This window comes from Falco cherrug, chromosome 1 (assembly GCF_023634085.1).
Source record: "Falco cherrug isolate bFalChe1 chromosome 1, bFalChe1.pri, whole genome shotgun sequence".
Lineage (NCBI taxonomy): Eukaryota > Metazoa > Chordata > Aves > Falconiformes > Falconidae > Falco > Falco cherrug.
In genome coordinates, this window is record NC_073697.1 from 122,578,431 (window position 1) to 122,598,333 (window position 19,903).

General features: G+C 39.7%; 1 protein-coding gene across 1 annotated transcript in view; it reads left to right on the plus strand.

Annotated features, from left to right (window-relative positions):
• ANKFN1 (ankyrin repeat and fibronectin type III domain containing 1) overlaps positions 1-19,532 on the plus strand; it is a 62,312-nt gene extending 42,780 nt beyond the window's left edge. Inside the window, exons 11-17 of the mRNA XM_014281540.2 lie at positions 3,153-3,368; positions 5,540-5,706; positions 7,137-7,287; positions 9,090-9,258; positions 12,859-13,025; positions 16,406-16,625; positions 18,736-19,532. Of these exons, the coding sequence (XP_014137015.2) occupies positions 3,153-3,368; positions 5,540-5,706; positions 7,137-7,287; positions 9,090-9,258; positions 12,859-13,025; positions 16,406-16,625; positions 18,736-19,532 (1,887 nt within the window). The remainder of the gene's footprint in view (positions 1-3,152; positions 3,369-5,539; positions 5,707-7,136; positions 7,288-9,089; positions 9,259-12,858; positions 13,026-16,405; positions 16,626-18,735) is intronic.
• The last annotated feature ends 371 nt before the right edge of the window (positions 19,533-19,903 follow it).

Consider the following 19,903-nt stretch of genomic DNA (forward strand, 5'->3'; position numbering starts at 1 on the left):
GGATTGTCAGGGGGGGAATAAAAACGGATCTTTCATTAATTTCTTAATTGAACCACCAAAATTTTCAAGGTGAAATGTACCTTTGTGCAGAGAACTATTTCGACCTATAAAAACAGAGATTAAGAGAGATTAAGTGGCGCATAGATCTTGTGCTGATGCCTCAGCACAGTGGGTAAGGACAGCAGCGCTACATGCACTATTCATAGCACATTGTTAAGGCATAGCCGTGACTCTCAGGACAGTTCCATTCCAACCTGTGCTACAGATACAACCTGAGTGGTACTGAACAGGTCAATTAAACCTGTGTCTCAGTCCACTATTTGTTATGCGAACAGTGATTAAACTTTCTCCGGCAGAACATTCTGGCATTTGTTGTAAAGCTTTTGAAGAATGGGTTTCATGATAACATGAATTCTCTAGCTGGAAGGCAGACGCTTCTATAAAATACTTACTTTTGTGGCAAAATGCATTATTTTCAAAAAGATGTGTGCATGATTCTTACAGAAAAAGTATATCCAGGCCTCACTTTCTCCTGCCTTTTGTTTGAATGAAGTCACTAAAGCTTCCCAGAAAATTCTATGGTACGGTCATGGAATTAATGAAGGCCTTCATATGGCCTGGCTCATGTATTAGCCATATAGCCATCCCTCTTGTTATTGCCAGGCCATGCAATAAGCTAGGTTTTATAGCAGCTACGAGAGCCAGATACTTTGTGACCATTATTAAGAGTATCCATGTGGGGTTTGTTTTACATCTTTTGGCAAAGCATGCCGTACAGGAGAGTAGCCTTCCTGGGCAACCACCTGTCTTGACTGATTTCCCCAAAGTATCCCGAAATATATGGAATGCCCGTCCGCTGTACCTTTATTGGAGGACCACCTGTGCTAAGCAGCAGCTGCTTGTCAGTCCTTTGAGCTGTCACTAGAGCAAGTTTTAACTATATCTGCTGAATGGTCCCTCCAGTGTGGTTAGCTCAGCTTAGGTAGCACATATTCCTTTGGTTAGCTCAGTTTCACTCCCTCTGTGCACTGCCAGTATGCACGGACTGCATTTCGAGATAAACAAGACTCCTAGTACACTGAGTGTATTATTTGCTGCTGGAGATGTTAAGAGCAGAGCTTGAAGCACAGAGATATAGGAAATGTGTCCATGTGGTATATTGCTCTGTTGAATTTCTGGCAAATTTATTGTCCTTAACATTTGTTCTGTTCTCTTGGTCCCCTGACAAACACAGGGATTGTCACCGATCTGCCAACCTCCAACGGTGTGTGGCCTAATGGGATCCACCAATGGAAGGATCTCAATAAAGTTTATACGGTTGAATGCATTTTATTGAGGCAGTTAATAGACTGGCTCTGCAGGAATTTAGGACAGAATGGAAAAGACCAGTGACAACACAGCTGCTAAGGGGCTAGATCAGTAGATTTAGAGACAACAGGGACTGTAATTTTGCCTGTTTTTACCACTACACAACTAAAGCAAACAAAACACAAGTGATGGGGTGCCAAACTAAGCAGACACAAAATGTTTTTAGTATAAGAATTAGTCACATATTCATAGTAGTAGGTACCCACATTCTCTATGCTAGAATGCCATTCAGACTATACAGTCAGTGACAGTAAAAACTGTTTTAATCTAGGCACATTCCTATGTTGCAGTGATTAATATGACAACTAGATGGCTAATACCTACCTGCAATGATTTGTCCCACACACAATGATTTGTGGACACACGGATTAACACAAAGTGTATACTCAAGACACGCAGTGTTAAGCAGTGATGGAGGCTAACCTCAGAAGGCAGAACAGTTAAAAAAAGAAGAGGGAAGGTGTTATACAGACATCAGCAGTATCCCCTGGAGAGGGATGCATAAAGCTGAAATAGCTAAGTTATGCCACATAAAGGGCAGTCACTGTGCTGACTACCTAGAGTTTATAAACAATTTAATAATACAGTTTATAAGTAAATATTGCCTGCTAAGTACAGATAAATCATTTCAGGATAATTTATCCATTTACAGTGTCATTAAGTTAATGTACGGCACTTCCCCAAACATACAATGTGCTACACTGTGAATTCAAGTTTGCATTCTAAACTACCCCCATCTCTATCCAGCTTACTGTAGATCTCTTGAAAAGTCACAAAGTAATGAGCATATTTTAAATGTTAGGCATTTTTCTTTAAGACATCTGGGAATCTCTTCAGTGGCTGGTCACTGGATTGAGTGTGTTTGCACCTATAAGCAGATGCCTTACTGTGTGAGGAAAGGGATTTTGACCAAAATATGTATTTTATGTGGAGTCTTTTAAAATTACTTTTCTTTAATCCTCACATATTTTCCTGGAGAGCTTTGCCCTGGTAGTTTGTTAGTTTCTGCCAGTTTTGTCTAGCACATTCTTGGTATCTGAAGTAAAAGAAACAGGGTTTGTGTCTCTTCAAATTCTTCTGTGTTCCTTCACAAACACACCACAATTTAGCTATAGAATTATTTGCATTCACCACAGATATGAGGGCCTCTTTTGTTGCTGAAAATAATCTGAATAATTTTAAAAACAGAACAGAAAATGGAGATTATAGTTAATGACCCTAACAGAAAATATTTGAAGTGTCCATTATGAATAATTTGGTAGAGGAATAATTTTGTATCATCTCTGACATTTGGTTACAGGGAGGTTAAGATAAGCACCTAGCTCTTCAGTAAATTCACATCAGAAGGGCTTCATAGATAGCAAAGGAATATCCACTAGACCAACACTGAGTGCTTTTGAAAATTGCATCCTTTATCTTTACATTACTGGGCAAAAATAGGAAGTTCTGTCAAAATAAGTGAATTACTTTGCAGTGTTGCCTTCAACAAAGGCTTTGGGTCGTAAGTCTTTCTGATGTTCTCCATTAAAAGTTGGACTAAATACTGCTGGACCAAATACATCGGAGGATCCACAATTCAACCCACAAACACAACCTGGGGAAAAACTTTTCCTTCTGTAACTGAATGATATGACTGTAGGGGAAGGGTTTGAGAAACATTATGTGTCTAGGGTTTTTTTTTTGAAGTCAATAGAACTGATGTCAGTGAGCACAAAATTTCAAAAAATACCACTCTCCTGATATGTGATGAATAACTGTCATTTTACAATTTGCATTTCTTCTAGAATTTGCTGGGAACTCACAACTTAGGCAGAGTTTTTTATGAGCCAATCAAGGATCGACATGGCAATATGCTGATAGTTACTATAAGAGAAGTGGAGAGTCTTTATTCATTTTTTAATGGCAAATGGATGCAGGTATCCAAACTACAAAGCCAGAGGAAATCCCTTTCAACTCCAGAGGAGCCAACAGCATTAGACATCTTGCTTATAACAATCCAGGTAGCGCTTTATTTCTGTATGTATTTTACTTTACTGTATGTTATTTGCTTTTGTAAAGCCTGTGCCAGAGCCCTGATTTTTGGAAGAGTCTTGTAGAATTTTAGGCCTTAATCCAGTGCCCAATAAAATTAATGGCAAGGCTCCCATTGAAAGCGAAGACTTATATTACTTCCAGTGGGTCTGGGATCAGATCCTTAATATGTAAAATATCCATGAGATTCTAAAGAAATTACTTCAAAGACCTAGCAGAGAATAGTAGTTTCTATCAGTTTCGGGAAATCATGCTGTAGAATTCTGTAGCAAGGGATATAAAACCCTTTAAAATTCTGTGGGATGTTCTTAAGCACCTATACAGACACTTACAATTTCTACACTCCATAAGATTTTTCCATCCAACCTTGAACATTAAATCTAGGTTTAAAACCTTACTGTTCTACTTAATAAACTTGTTCTGTGAGGTTCAGAGTTCCTTGGAGCCTGGTATAGTTGCTAAAGAATTCTTTACTGACTGTAAGTCTCCTTTAATTTCTGCATAATATGGCCCTGGGCTTCACAATTAGAAAAATACCAAGGTAAGGATCGATCTTAGAAGTTGTTTTGCATAGTCAGTTCAGTTAACATCTTTGAGAAGTGTGGGTTTTCAGCCCTGCAAGAATCAAGGTATCTGTGACCTCAAGTTAAGAATAGATAGCTCACATAAAGATTAACACATGTCCTCTGTAGGTAACAGCAACCGATTCCTCACAAAATGTCAGGAGCCAATCTCTCTAAAACTCAGTTGCACGGTTACCCAAAATACTAGAAGACAAGCCATTGTCTTCATCCCTTCTTTAGCACCCTCAACTAGATGATGACTGCTGTGGTTAATTTTTGAATTAAAGGCACTTTCCTGGGCAGAGACTGTGCTTTTTGTACCGGAAACTGACAGGCAATCAAAATACACATTACCAGGTTTTAGAAACGTTAAAAAATTTCCAAAAGACAATAAAACTTACCTGATCTATGTTAGATTTAATGTATTAAAATGTGTTAAAGGTGTAGAAAAATGTCAATCTGGGCAAAAGTTTTATATTAGGAAACCCAAAATGCAGGCCTGATCAGATTTCCACAGAGATCCTAGTGGAAAAAATGTTCCCCTAATGGTTTACACATTCCTATCTAATGCCCACCCTTTCTTCTATTACTTGTTTAATCATCGAATGGGTATTTTGTTCATGAAGTGCTTGTGAAAATGAGGGTCTAATTGCATTGGTCAGAGCCAAGCATAGCACTGGCAGATAATTTGATGGTTCCAAGAGTAAAGGCATGAGGCCAGGTGTCTTAATCCTCACCCACTGCAGAAGCACACATTTCTCAGGATGGCAGCGGACATCATTTTTAGGGTAGTTTTGGGGGACTGCTATACACAGCCTTAAAAATGTCTCCTGGCTTCTGCAAATACACCATTGTTATTAATTCCTTGTAAGCTCTATTTGTTGATAAATACATCTGTTCAGAAAACATAGCCTTTAACTAAATTCTGCAAACCAGCAACCTCCATACTCATAGAGCTCACACTCATACTCATACTCTTCCTGTTGACAGCAGGTGATACAGAAACAGTTTTTGAGAGATGTAGGCTGGGACTCCACAGGGATTTCTTTGGTGACAGTACTGGCTTATGCAGCCCCTCTCTCCCACCTTCCCCAGGTGACAGTTTTTTCCCAGTGCTGCTCTGCTCCATCGGTGTAGCTGTGTACCAAACGCAAACTAGGGAACTGCTCTGGCTGAAAAATGACTGCTCTTTTTCCTGAGTTGTTTTTCAGCTGAATCAGTTTCGTGACCCAGCTCCCTGCTGAAATGATCAGACAGGATCGCAGAGGTGGGTGTTATTTAAGCTAGTTTAAATACTACAGTTGTAGAAGATTGAAACCTCAGGGTTTTAGGCCCAATTCCTGCATGACGTGGAGGGAACCTGTGTATGGCTTTAAGTAAAAACTTGTCCAAGTGCATCCAAACTACCAGAGATTATTTATACCTTCAAGCATGTGCTTAAATGTTTTGTGAATTGGGAACACTGTTGAAACAAAAAGACAGCTATAAAAACATTTGTTGCTTTTTGATCCCAAACTCTTCCACTTATGTGGAGAAAAAAATAAGATTTTTATGTAGGACTGTTTCTCTTAAAACAGGACATACTTTCCTATCACAAACGAAGTCAGCAACGCCTCCCTCCCGGCTTGTATCTGGGTTACCTTAAACTCTGCAGTTCTGTGGATCAAATCAAAGTGCTTGTGTTGCAGAAGTTGCCTAACGTCCTGTGTCATGTTAAAATCCGAGACAACAGCAATGTCTCCAAGTAAGTGAATATATACATACTTACACACACATATGTAGGAAGAGAACATTTGCTTTAAGTTTGAAACAACTGATCAAATCTAAACACTAAGGCAATTCTGCCATTGCAAAATGATAGGTGCCAGCAAAGTTTGGCTCGGGTGCGTAGCATCACAGAGATCAGCGCTGAACCAAACAGGCACCCTGCGTGCACCCAGCAGTCTGAAGGGCTGTCCAGAACACGCACATATGAGCCCTCTGGCTTCCAAGGACGGTGTCCTGTAGTCACTCAGATTCTGCACAGTGGTAATGATCTTCATGTTTCTGTTAGGAAGATCACAGCCTGAAGCCCTGATTCAGCCTCCAGTGAATTAAATGTCACCCTTTCTACTGATTTTCACTGACCATGCGGTGTTGGTGATCTTTCTGTGTATGCCCTTGTGTAATATCTGGTTTCTCACTCTAATCCACAGCAAACATGCAGCAACTGAAAAGACATATTCAGACAAATGCTATCAGCCCTTGAACTGCTGTGCTCTGGCAAAGCCGTTCTCCCCCTTGGCCATTGCTTCCCTTGTCTATTGGGCAAGTGCACTTCTTTGTGCTGCCTAGTCCTTGCCCAGTGGGCGATGCATTTTACTGGCTTTTTTCTGGGGCTTTTTAATCCCACATCATTTCAGCAACCAGCTGATAATTTTGCATGAGGAGAAAGGTACTGGATAACTATATGGATAATAAGGATATCCAGAATGTAGTAGTTAAAGCTAACAAAAAATTTGGAAGAAATATAAAGCCTAATGCTTCAGAGTTTATAACAATCTCTGATTCTTGAAGTTTAAGATCAGATCTTTATTTAGGAGCAAATTGTACCACATCTATTACTCATCTTGTAGTGGGGTTTCCTGTAATTTTTTTTTCTTGAATGTTTGGTGCTGGCTGCTTTTCAAGACTGAATACTGGACAGGGTGAATTAAGGATTTGATCCAGAAAGATGATTCCCATGTTTATCTGGTCTAAAATGGATATATTTCGAGCAAACCAGGAAGTTCTTTGGCTCCAGTGAGTTCAAGAGAGTCTGTCACAGAAATTAAACTTCCTGCTAATTATCACTGTTGGGATTTCCAATGCATGTTTTTTTTAAAATAACATGGTAGATAAGGAATGAAGTATGCAAAAAAGAAAACCGGAGTGTGAAGCCTTAGTGAAATATGTCAAAGGTAGTTGGACTTTCAGAGGTTTGCAAGGAATGTTCAGCCTGATGTACATGTGCTAGAAAAATTGAACTTTTCAAGTCAGATTTTTAACCATAAACAATCAGGATTGCACAAGTTTAGAATGTTTTGCTGTATGAGGATTAAACTATCAACAGATCCCAAATGCACATACACTGAATTCCTGCTTGTGCATTGAACTTTTGTTATATTTCTAATTTTAACTTGACTCAACATACAGAGATGAGTGGGAATGGATCCAAACACTTTCTGGCTCAGAATCTGTGGAAAGTATGGATCATACTTCAGACTGCCCTACTCAATTGTTCTTGTATGAGCTCCAGATGGCAGTGAAAGCTCTCCTTAAACAGATCAATCTACCTCTGCATCAGGTATTTTCCTTTATGGTATTTATCACCTTTTTAAAAACTGATTCTTAAGAACACAACTAAAAGCTACAAACTGTGTAACTTGCAAGTAGGTATTAAATGTTACGGCTACAAGAAAAGAACAGCAGAGAAGTTTTGTATTCCATTATCCTAAGTGTGCATGCAGGGAACATCTTCAATAAGACACGTATTTTCCTGCATATGTGAACATACAAGTATTAAGACACAAATTTTCAGTGAGTTCCTATTTCTGCATCTGCTAGCATATTTGTGCAACCTCAGGCAGGTGCAAATAAGCACTTTTGAATGAAACTAGTAGTTGCGAGCACCTTTACCCAGCTGGCAAAGAAAAATAGGTATTTTTCCAGGCAAGCAGGGCAACTGACTGTTCATTTGGAGGTAATAGTGAGGATGTATGGAAGCCCTGCCGAAGGCACAGTGTTTTGCTATTCTTTTACACACAGATAAACATAGCACTTTTAAAACACATAGTTCCAGACCTCCAGATTGCTGTGGGTGAGGAGAGGTATCTGGCTTCTGGCTTTACATTTAGGTACAAGAAATACGTATGTGAATAAATAAAGTCAGGGAGGATAATCTATGATGTGAAAGATCCATGAAGAAATAAGCTAAGGAGTTTGTTTCTTGTTTACATGAATTCCATTTTATTTTTGTCTACAAGGGTAAAGAGGGCTTGAAGTAGAAGTAAGTAATCTTTATATTTAGTTCAAGGTCCATTTGTGCAGCTAGAAAGATGTGGCCTTAAAATAAATTAATCTAGTTCTACATTTCTTGATTTTGAAAGGTTTAGGTTTTGCTTTTAAAAAGGAATCCATCAGTCCTGCACCGTCTAGCCTGTGAAGAGCCAAGTAAGACTCAAGTAGATCCAAAATTAAGACAGATGGCGTGCTGCTTTGTGGTCAGTCACTGTAATTCAATAGGGCTCTGTACAGGTCTCTGTGCTGGTGTATTTTCTTGGAGGTTTGGAGGTTATAGCTTTTGTGCCTTTTTTTTTTTTTTTTTTCTTTTAAGCTAGGGACTAAAATATTTCAATGTGCAATATGTTCCTTAGGCTGCAGTTCAGCCAAGCATTTAAGCTCATCTATTGTGCATGAGAGAGAGACATAAACATGACCTTGCAGTTAACATAGTTGTAAATGTTTTGATGACTCAGGACTAAACTTCTATGTTAATGAATTGAATTTTTAATTCAACAGATTTATTTAAGTATTTTTATTATTTTTGTGGTAAACCATATCATGGACAGTGACACCGGTGCATACCCAGGGCAAAATGCAGCGCTGCACACAGCAGCTCTACGGCAGCCTCAGGCCAACTCCTGTGTGTGCCATTTTCTCGTGCTGCAGCACTTGTTAAACCTTTTCAGTGCTGTGTTGAGGGAGAGCTGCATATTTCTCTTAACCAACCCTAAATTGAATCTTAAAGGTTTTTAATTGAATCCATTTTCATGTTTTCACATAATTATGCAATCATAATCTTGAAAAGCACATGGCATGTGATCATTTTCTGCCTAATAAGAAACATAAATGTTGTTTTCAGGGGGGTTGTGCCTGTGTGTGTTGTTTTAATGTGGAACATTGCAGCTTTAAATCTTTATTTTATGTAGTGACATGAACCCACATTTAGCGCTCCCCCCCCCCCCCAAATATTTATGTTTTATAAAAATTCCAAGCTTGATGTTGTGCAAATTTTCTTTAATGTTTTATATCATTTGGGGTGTTGTTTATATAAGTGCCATGTTGTAATTCTCTCCTATTTCTTCCCCCGCGCGTGTCCCTCTACAGGCTAAGCACTTCCGTCTGTATACACAGGAGGTGTTGGAACTGGGTCACAATGTCTCCTTTCTTCTCCTGCTCCCCGCCTCAGACGACGTCTGCACTGCCCCAGGACAGAATAATCCTTACACCCCACACTCAGGATTTCTTAACCTCCCTCTTCAGATGTTTGAACTCGGTATAGTAGCTTGCTTCACCTAGAAATATTAACCCAGTCTCCTTATAATAAAATCACAAAGTTGTATCTGTTTTCCCCCTTGTCCCAGTGGAGAGTCAATAAATCACACGATGGCTTTGGCAACAACACTACCTATAACTGTGTACAAGTTATAGAGGGAGCAGAGCGGTTAAAGCATATACTGTAACCATCATTATTGAAATGCAAAGCGTAGACCAAAGCCCACAGTTATCCAGTATGTGCCTATAAGCTTATTTGGAAGATGATGTTCTTTAAAAAACAGAACCAAAAATTACACACAACATAGCAAGGCTGGAGTGTGAAAGGAGATGCAAAAAAAAAAAGAAAAAAATCCCTCTAAATTGTCACAAGAATAATCACTAGTTTTGTAGAGAATAATTTTTACAGTTCCTTATTGCAGATGGTCTGCAAGGTCTGACTGCCCTCACAATTTAGTGAAAGGTCTGAGTGGAGTTTCCCACATGAGGGTCATGTTTTTCCTGGGGAAATGCAGAAGACTCAGTCCTATTGCTCTGGTGCAGGAAAAGCCTGTCGTGAAAAATGCCAAAGCACTGGACTTGAATCTGCTTCTCTAGGGAGCTCATCCTCTGCTGTAGCAAATTCAACCCTCTTGTTCCACTGCATTGCTGACTGGGTAAGAATTCCCTAAAACAGAGTTTTCCAGCTATCTCACTGAGGCATAAGATGCTTTAGCTTCAAGGTCCTCTATTTCTCATTTCTTCTTCTTCGGTCCACAGAGGAAAGAAAGGTTCCACATAAAAGCAGCTCATAAGGAATTAATAGCTCTTTATAGGAAGAATATTATAAGTATGGGGACTGCTGAGCCTTACACATTAGTCTCTTCTGTTTCTTTCTGGACTGTAAAACTGGATTTCTTTCTTTCCTCTGCCTTGGAGAAGGCACAAAGACACGAGCCAAAACGGATGGAGTCAGTACACAAGGAGCCACTACAGAATACGTGTCTCGTGGCAACTGTGAGCTCAGTGATATCTCTCTCTGGTGTTTATGTGACACCACAGAATCAAAGAGTCATAGAACTGTTTAGGTTGGAAAAGACCTTTGAGTCCAACCATTAACCCAGCACTGCCAAGCCCACCACTGAACCATGTCCCTAAGTGCCACATCTACATGTCTTTCAAATACCTCCAGAGACAGTGACTCAAGCACTTCCCTGGGCAGCCTGTTCCCGTGCTTGACCATTACCACACTATTCCTGATACATCATTGCTAAGCGCTGTTGGAGTCACTAATGTAGGAGAACAACGACTAGACGTTAATGGAGGGTCTTACCAGGACTGCATTTCTGCAGTCACAATAGATCCATGACCTGCCATCATCCAGCACCACAAGCCTTATTTGGATCAGGCAGGAATACCTGATTGTGTTTATGCCACACCAACCACAGCAAAGTGGTGTCTGTGACAGCACTGGGGTTTTATGCTGGTTGTGGGAGGACAGATGACAGCTGAGCTGCCACAAAATTGTGAGTTGTACAGACAGACAATACATAAACTGGTGTAATCTGTCAAGGCAAAGTTACCCCCTCAAAATAAAACTAACATAACTGAACTAGAAGAGTTAGTTCAGTGCTTTGGGTCATATAACCATGGCTGCGGTGCCCTAAAGCCAGACCTATTACCGTCCTGACATGCAACCCTGAAGCCTACAGCTGGGCTGTGTATTGAGCCCATGTCATTTCTCCCTGTGAGAGGTGGCTGCTGCATCTGCTGTGCAAATTAATGCATGAAGCATCTTCACCTCTGGTGAAATTAACCTCCACACAGACTATTTAATGCTCTTTATATGGTATACAGGCCAGGGGCAGGAGTCGTTCTCACTTCTGCGACGTATTATGCATTGGGCTGACAAAGCAATAGACACTGAATGGGACGATGCAGTACAGCTAAACGTGACAGAGTAATCTCTCAAAAATCATTCTGGGTGCAGACCTCTGTTTAGCAGTGGAAAAGCAGTTCATGGTGGAGAAAACAGTATGGAAAGCTGGATTTTACTTTTGAATATTTTTTTTAAAGTAAGCAATCATCTGGCCAAAGGCAGATGACATTTCTGTATGACTTATTATATATGTATCCCTGATGTTCTATAAAGTGACTGTGATTCACATCTCAAATATTAGAAGCTTCCATTCCCCATTAGCTGGTGGCTACCAAATATATAATTGCATAACCACAAAAGACTATGTTGAAGTAACATTTGTTAAAGTAACATTAAAGGGTCTGACTTAAAACCACAAAGGCTAGAAACTTCAGCACTGAAGCTGAAACCGCAGCTGTAATTCACTCAAGAGTCCACCACATATGGCATATGTACTGTAAGACCACACAGTATTCAGACTAGATCCCTGCAATATCTAGGCATCATTGAGAAACCAGAATGTAGAGTTCTTTCTTTCACTCTTTTTTGTGGGATTTCTATGTTCAGATTAAGCCTTTATTGTTATGCTAATTCCGCTTCTGTGATTGGGTTTCTTAGTTTGAGAAATTCTCTTCAATTATTCTTACCATGTTGTTTGCAAGGGACAAGTAGACATATAACACTGGTTTTGTTTCTTTTTTAATATTTATGATAAGGATAATATATGCAATTTACACTTTAAACACCCTGAAAAATATGCCACAATCCATACAAGCAGCAGTAGTAACCCAACTGGCGTTTGCTGCTATAACAAAATCACGCTGTATGCTTGCGTTTATTGAAGCACCAATGAATGGGGAGGTATTTCTGAAAACTTGTTCTCCCTCAGCAAGCTTTGGTATGCCTGTACTGCAGTTCATAGAGATAACTGGTAGGTTTTGCCTGAGCAATTGCAGATTCTGGAATAATGTAGCTTTAAGAGGCCAGGTAAATTAACATTTGTGAAGCTCCATGGCACTGCAGCCGGACTCCGTTATCTAGTTACCTCTTTTAAAGGCAGCTCAGAGAGCTCTGTGCTGCTCCAAAGTCAAATTACACAAAGCAAGAGGTCATGCCTGAACTTGCTGGGTTACCCTTCTGCATCAGAGTTCAGAGGATGATGATAACACCTAAAAGAGTTTTGTTTCACCCAAACTGTGATATCACTGAAATGCTTTTACTACTGAGTCATTTACATTTAAGTTACTATTTAAGCTAGTCTAGCCCATGAGAAAGTTATCATCCTTCAAAATGATACTTTCTTTCTGAAACACTCAATTAAAAAAATAAAAGATGAGTTCCATTTTCCAGTCATGTCACTACTTTCTTGATAAAAGAAATTATGAGCTATAAAAGCCTTAGAAAGAGCCTTTCTAATTAAAGCTATCGAGGGCAAGATAGCCTCTGGAGTTGCATACTACGGACCTGATTATCCCTTCACTTAGATATAAATTAGAAATTGCTCTTTTGAAATCAGTGAAGTTACAGAGTAAATCCAATGTAAATGAGAGGAGACTAAGAGCTTGTATTATTTATTTCTAGCTTAAAGTAACTCACCCAGAGTTGGCAATTGTATTTAATAAAGTTTGTGTACTGAAGACTAAGGATTTCATATTTCATAACCAGAATATAACAATGTTTCCTTTGCACTTGGTCTTTTCACAGTTCATTTTTGCTGTTACAAGGAAAAATTTATAAGCCTGTATTGCCGCCTTTCTGCTGTCATAGAGCTGGACTCTCTGAAAACCCAGCAATCCCTAAGGGAAGCAATTTCAGACAGTGAAGTCGCTGCAGCCAAACAAAGACACCAGCAAGTTATAGACTACATACAGGTAATAGTCTGTTTCTGACTATTCCAAGGAGATTTTAAGGTGGCTTTCTTAAAAACTGCATAGGGCTGTAATTTGAAATCTAAATGGAGAATTATTCACAGACATCATAAAAAGAGCAGTTGTATCAAAAGTGCAATTCTGTTTTTATGAAATTCAAACCCAGAACATGATTTCCTTAGTAGTTGCTTTTATACAAGGATTTTTATGGGTAAAATCAAATGACAGTTATACTAGACTGTTATAAAGAAATGTGTCAGTCTGCCTGTAAAACTCCCTCCCATCTAATGTAAGTAGCACTATGCTTGGGCATTCATTTGTGCAATCGTTTTTCTCCTTTGTCTTCCTTAATTGAGAACATTTTTCATTATGATAACTTGCCAATTTAAAAAAATAAAATGAAAATTCAGACTAGGTTGTGGAGACAATCTTCACCAACGATATCACAGTGAAGAAAGCAGCTCTGCATTTAAGATGGCAGTTTAGCCCAAAAAGCATCTGTAAGTCAGTCCAGCACTATGCAGTAATATTGCTTCAGTCCCCCAACGCAGAAGGACCACAAATGTTACCATACTTGTCTACTTTGCTTAGCCTTTGTCTCTCACACTGATTTTCCTGTACTGTTCCCAGATCAGGACTTCAGCTGCTCAACTCAGGGATGTTCAAACTACACCCCACTGTGCAGCACAGCCAGGCCTGCCCTTTCGCAAACCATTCTGGCAATTGCTTATTTATAGATAAAATTCATGACCTTTGCATTGTGCATCTATGGACATAGTTAATTTGTCATTCTACAAGTGAGGTGCAGATAATTTTACAGCTCTATATTCTTCATATTCAAGCAACCTTCTGTTGGAATAGAGGCCAAGACAACCATTTATCCCATTTATAATGGGATTCAGCCCTCCATTATTACGAACAAGATGATAAGATTTCTGTTCTTCTTTGCTTTGAAGTCAGATCCTCTTTGCCTTGCCCACTTTGAAGCTTCTGGCAACCTGGCATGCAGCAGAGAGGAATCTTCCATTGTCCTTTCACCGCTCAGTCCTCTCCTTCCTTCTCATCTTCCCATTCTCACTCAGAAAATCTAGCTTTTTCCCAGTGTGCAAGAGCATTTGGAAAAATCTTATCCTTCACACCAAAAATAAGTTTATGTATATTAATATGCGTGCACTGTACAGACAGTTCTCTTCTCCATGTGACTTCTCCATATGACTCCATGACGTATATATGTGACTCAGTGTTTGAGTCAGATACATACGCTGGGAAAATATGGGAGAACATTTTAAACTTCAGTGCTTTGTGCTGAATTATTGTGACAGTGTATTAGCCTTGTCAGGTTTCCTCTCAAATGAAAACCAGCTGTATTCCACCTATTGGCAAAGTATCTCAGCCCACCACATACCGCAATCTTCAATGGTGACCACAAAACCGCAAGAGCATTTGTGTGATCCTACATCTAAGACAGTGTTGAAGTCACTACACAAACCAAACATTGTAAAGAGCAAGGGAGTCTATATAAATGCTGTTCTGAAAAGGAGTCAGAGCGCAACTGAAAAGTAAAAATTAAAAAAAAAAAACCAAAAAAAAAAACAAAACAAAAAAAAACACAACCAAAAACCAACCAGCAGATAAGATACTTCGAGTGTCTTTACCAGAATATTACACAGCCAGCAAGAAAAGAAATATACAGGCACTGAAACTAAACCTGAAGTTAAACTGCAATTTATAATGCTTCAAATAATTTATAAGCATAATGCTTCAAATGTTCCTAAAGTGTAAAAGAATCATTAAAATGACTGGTCCATTATCCCAGGAGACACTACAGAATGGCATCAGGATTAGCATTTTATTAAACTGCATGCAGTATTAATTTTGTTCAGGGCTGAGGGAGGATCACGGAAAGGAAACCTAAAATCTCCAAAATCAAATAGGTGGGACGTTTGCTAACTGACATTCTCTTCATGGAGCTACACTGAAGTCTTGAAATGATGTAGGATTATGAATTAATTCTGAACCATTCACTATTCTTATCAGTGTATGTTCTTAGCTCAAATTGACTCAGTGGCAAGGCTTGCACTGACATCATTGGAGTCGGGATTTCACCTTTATGTAAAAGTGGCCATAGTAGGTCAAAACAAAGATCCAGCTATCCAGCTATCCTGTCCCCCAAACCGCTCACCAAGAACTACCCTAGCTAATCTGGCATCTACGGTATCCCTCAGCAATGAACTTCACACTTTGAATGTGCATTTTAGGAAGAAGCATCTCCAGGTAAGAGTATGTGTTGGAGGACTTAGAATGTATCAGTCTGCGGTCCCATTTTCACTGACCCCTCTGCCACTGCCCGATTTGATAATACTGCACGAAGTACCCCTCCCTCTTGCCTGTCCCTTTACTGACCCAGGGCTCTCGTTCTTGCATTCCTGCAGAATGCAGCTTGTGTAACTGCATAGGGCTGTAATTCCCCTGAAACATTGCAATATTACTATGAAGGATCACTTCTTTAAATGCAGAATCTTCTGTAGAAAGAGGAGTACAAGGGAAGTTCTAGAAGGGATACTGGAGCAGAAGGACATGATACAGCCACTGTAATTTGCTGGTTGCAGCAGCATTTGCTCAGTCATCAAACATCTTGAATTACTTTGAAGATGTTAAGTGTTCCATTATTAAAAGACTCTCAAGACCCACATTAAACAGCATCTTTCTCTCTGCAGATACTTAAAGCTATATCCTAATATTGATTCAGGCATTTGTCTCTTATTGCCATCAACAGGCATGTCTTAGAACTGTCTTAGTGTAGATTTATACTGTTAAAATGTATACAGACCGGAATGATGGTAAGGGAGAAACCTGCAGTTTGGCTCATACCTGTGCTTCAACCCTCCATGTATATACATATTCTTCCACATGTATGTATATTCTTCTGTTAAGAACTAGGTTTGTTCTGAGCACTCTGCTTTTGAACACAATCCTGGATTTGCAAGGATGCTCAAGAAGTCTTGCTTTCATTCCAACACAGAACGAAACCAACTTTCAAGTGTGCTACAAAATTGATCAAATTTCTTACTCCATCATAAGACAATTTTCATTTCCTTTCCATGTCAGAGTTTAGGCCTGGATTCACCCCTGTTAACTACAGGTTTTTAACTGAGGTACCTAATTTGAGAGTGTGATGGCTCTAAGCAGCCTCTGCAGTGGTGGAAGAGAACAAGCACCTAACCAAAGGCAGTTCTAACACCTGAATCTGAGTGTCCTGTCAGGGGATCCTGCTTCTGTTGGCAGTGACTACACACCTACTTGGACACCTGAAGAAAGTACATACTTAGATAAAATTAATACACAGACTTCACTGTACTTTTTCACCATTTTTTTCCCTACAGCAAATTGATGAGATCTGGAGAGAAATGAGATGGATCACAGAAGCACTGCAGTATGCAAGATACAAGCAGCCAGCAGCTGGCCTACCCATAAAGAAGCTTGTGGATCTTTCAGAGGAACACTCTCAAAAGAAAATCAGTTCAACCTCTTCACATCTAGATTGTCTTCCTTCACCTCCCCCTTCACCTGAGGCTAGGACACAAAGGAGAAAAGCTGTGAATGGTAAGAGAACTTTTCTTTGTTCGTCAGGTGAAATCCTTGAACTCACTTGTAACAGTTCTTTTTCTAAAAGGAGTGAACCTTTCCCATACCTGCCAAGGTATTTTAACAATCATTTTACCAAAATTTGCAACTCGATACCCTGAGATCCTTCTACAATCTTTACAACCATTTTTTTGTTTCAACTACTCGGAATAATCACTCATCAGCCAACTGTGTCACCTCACTGTTCCAGATCATTTAACAAACAGGTTGGAAGAGACAAGTGTTATCACTGACTTCTCCATGATGTCCAGAACTAGTAAAATCCATCCACAGTGAAAGCTGGCTACCTCACTTGTTGTCTACACCAAAAATCTGTGATTAATAAATAAAGGGAGCTTTCCCTTCATCTCAATTACAACTTCATTGCTTCAAAACCTGTGGTAAAGAAGCCTGTCAAATGCTCTGCGGAAATCTCAGGATGCCTGTGTATTAATTGTGCAAATTCAGCATTTTATTAGACTGGTGAGACATGAGTTACTAAGAAAAAGCTATTGACCCTTTTTCATCACTCACCTATCTACTCTACACTATAGTTTGTAATAGTTTGTCCAGAATCTAAGTCAGACTTTTCCATAGTCTCCATGTGTCACCTTCTCTTTCTCTGATCGTCATTTTCTTTCCTTGCTTTGAGTGTTCCTCTGCTTTGAAGCCATTCTTTCCAATGCTCCTCTTGCTTTGTTTTGACAGTGCAAATTTTAGTGCCAACAGTAGTTTGATTTAACACTCATTTTCACATACCTCAGTGTTTTCAGTGTCTTAGACAAGCACTTTAAAACACAGAATTAAACAAGTAAGTACCCACCTCATTGGCCATTATTCCTTCTCTGAACAGTGGGAAAATTAAACTGATGAAAGAAATGGATCACAGCAAATAAAGATGAAGCAGATTAAACAGTAATACCCAATTTGCTAACAGAATAAGGACTTTGGAGAAAAATGTAAACCATCATTCTGCTGAGCTGTTTTTAAGCAACAATTAAATGAAACAGTAGAAACAAAAGCAGCAGATGCTGTGTTAAACAACTGCCGTGAACATTTTTGTAAGGTTGTTTTTTTAAAAAAATTGGCAGGTTTATACAGTTAAGAAAAATTAATAAATCTACTCTGAATAGATTAGGTTAAGAGGAAAGAAACCCAAAGATGGTGGTGCTTTAATTCGCTCCAGCACAGTGGGGTTCTTTCTCAGTATCTCTCTGTGAGCTATTATTTTGCCCCGTATTACAAGCAGAATAATCCTTAGGTCTCGCACCATGTAAAGTAGAGCATTACCTTGTCCTACATGGGCTTGGTTCATTATTGCTGTGCTACATGGTACCTTAGGTCAAAGTGAATAGTCAGCACTGTATAGAATCTACTTTTTTTTTTTTCTTGGATCTAATATAAACCATCCAGCGCATCAACCCATCCTGCCACATATGCCACTATTTACTATTTTATTGATCCTTCTGTAGCCAAAAGAGAGCAGTGATTTCAGTGCTAGCGTGAGTTTTGGTCAACAAATTCAAATGTGAATCGTGCTTTGGATTTGAACATGCATAAAGCACCTGATGGGCAAAAGGGTGGGTTTTGCTCATCTGCCTCCATGTCTGGCCTCAAGCCTTTTACACACACATACAGTTGCACCCTACTCACAGTCACAGAGGTATAAATCTGAAGTAACTTAACTGACATCTTTAATAAAACCAGAATCTGGATTAGAGTTTTTCTCTCTCCCAAATCTCCATGTCTAAGAACTCTGGTGAAAACAACATAAAAGAAAACAGATCCCTTCAGAACTTAGTCCCAATTCAAAATAAATTCTTCCCTGTACTTATTATAATAAATTAATCCTTTTTGGTTTTGCTAATTCTACCACCACCTCTCTAACACATCTGCAAATCCTCCCTGACTACTGTCTTTGCTGTCACCTAGGCCCATGCACAGTTCCACAGAGGAAACACACACACATTTTAAGATTTGTAGATTTGGTTCTAAATTAAGAAAAAAAACCAAAAACCAAACATAACTGACAATTAAGCAATTTCTCTCCTGTGCTTGTCTTCCTAGTGTTAATCAGTTCTCTTTGCAGGTTCCCAGCCCTGCTCAGATGAAGAAGGCTGCTCTGAAGTTTTCCTTCCGACCGACAGTGACTATGACTCCAGTGATGCACTAAGCCCCAGAGAATTAGACCTGATTTATTCCTCCTCACACGACATATCCCAGCAGGCAGGCAGTGGCCTGGGTGGCAGTGCACCTGACGTTCTCCAAGTCCACGACATGAAGCCTTGCCTAACATTGAAAGAAGGCCTGACGGAGGGTAGTGCCTTTGATACTAACGCTGAATGTTGCACAGAGAGTATAGGCAATCTAACGATGTCAGGGCTTACATCAAAAAGCATTGATAAGTCCTCTGGCTCCAAGCAGCCACTGAGCTTTTTAGGGAAAAAAAAGCTAGGGAAACATCAACATTACAACTACTTCAGCCGGCATCATCGTTGGCTGCGTGTGCACAGCGAGACACAGTCTGGCTCTCTGTCTGAAGGTGTGTACACTCAGCATCTCATGAGATCTCCAGACTTGTCTCAAGAACCTACCTCCAGTGAGCAGTTAAAGATTCCCATCTATGGGTCTCGGAGCACTTTCTTACCTCATGCATCCAGCCTTCCAGAAGATGGGAAAGGCAAGTATGAGGAGTCAAGGCAGAATGTCCATAGGATACATGTGGAACCTTGTAAAACACCACTTCTGGGTGAAGAGAACAAGTCCTGGGCAATGAGCGCACAGTCTGTAGAACACAGGGATGTGCACAATGCTATGCAACAGATAATGGGTCCAGATGACCAGTCGGGTTCTGCTGTCTCAGAAGTCTTCAGCAGCACGCTTTAACCCTAGACTTCTGCATTGCTTCCCATTGCTTCCCAATGAAATAGTGAGCATTACGCGTGCAGGGCCATTACTTTCAAAACCATTTGTAAAAATCCAGCTTCTGAAATGGCAACTCATGCCACTCAAAAGAACTCTAATCTTTGGACTTCACCGGATTTCTGGTCATACAGGGGTATCTGTCATGATGCAAGCACTATTATTGGCATCTGCAGCTTTTGCAGGTAGAGTCGTAACAGTCACCACATAACAGAACGGTCTGTGGCTGCAAATCTAATAATCAGGTTTTGCAGTTCTCTTGATTTTCATGTTTTTCTGAGCATGCAAGATTTTAAGCATGAGAGGTTCTGCCTGCAAGTTAGCAGAAACTGTAA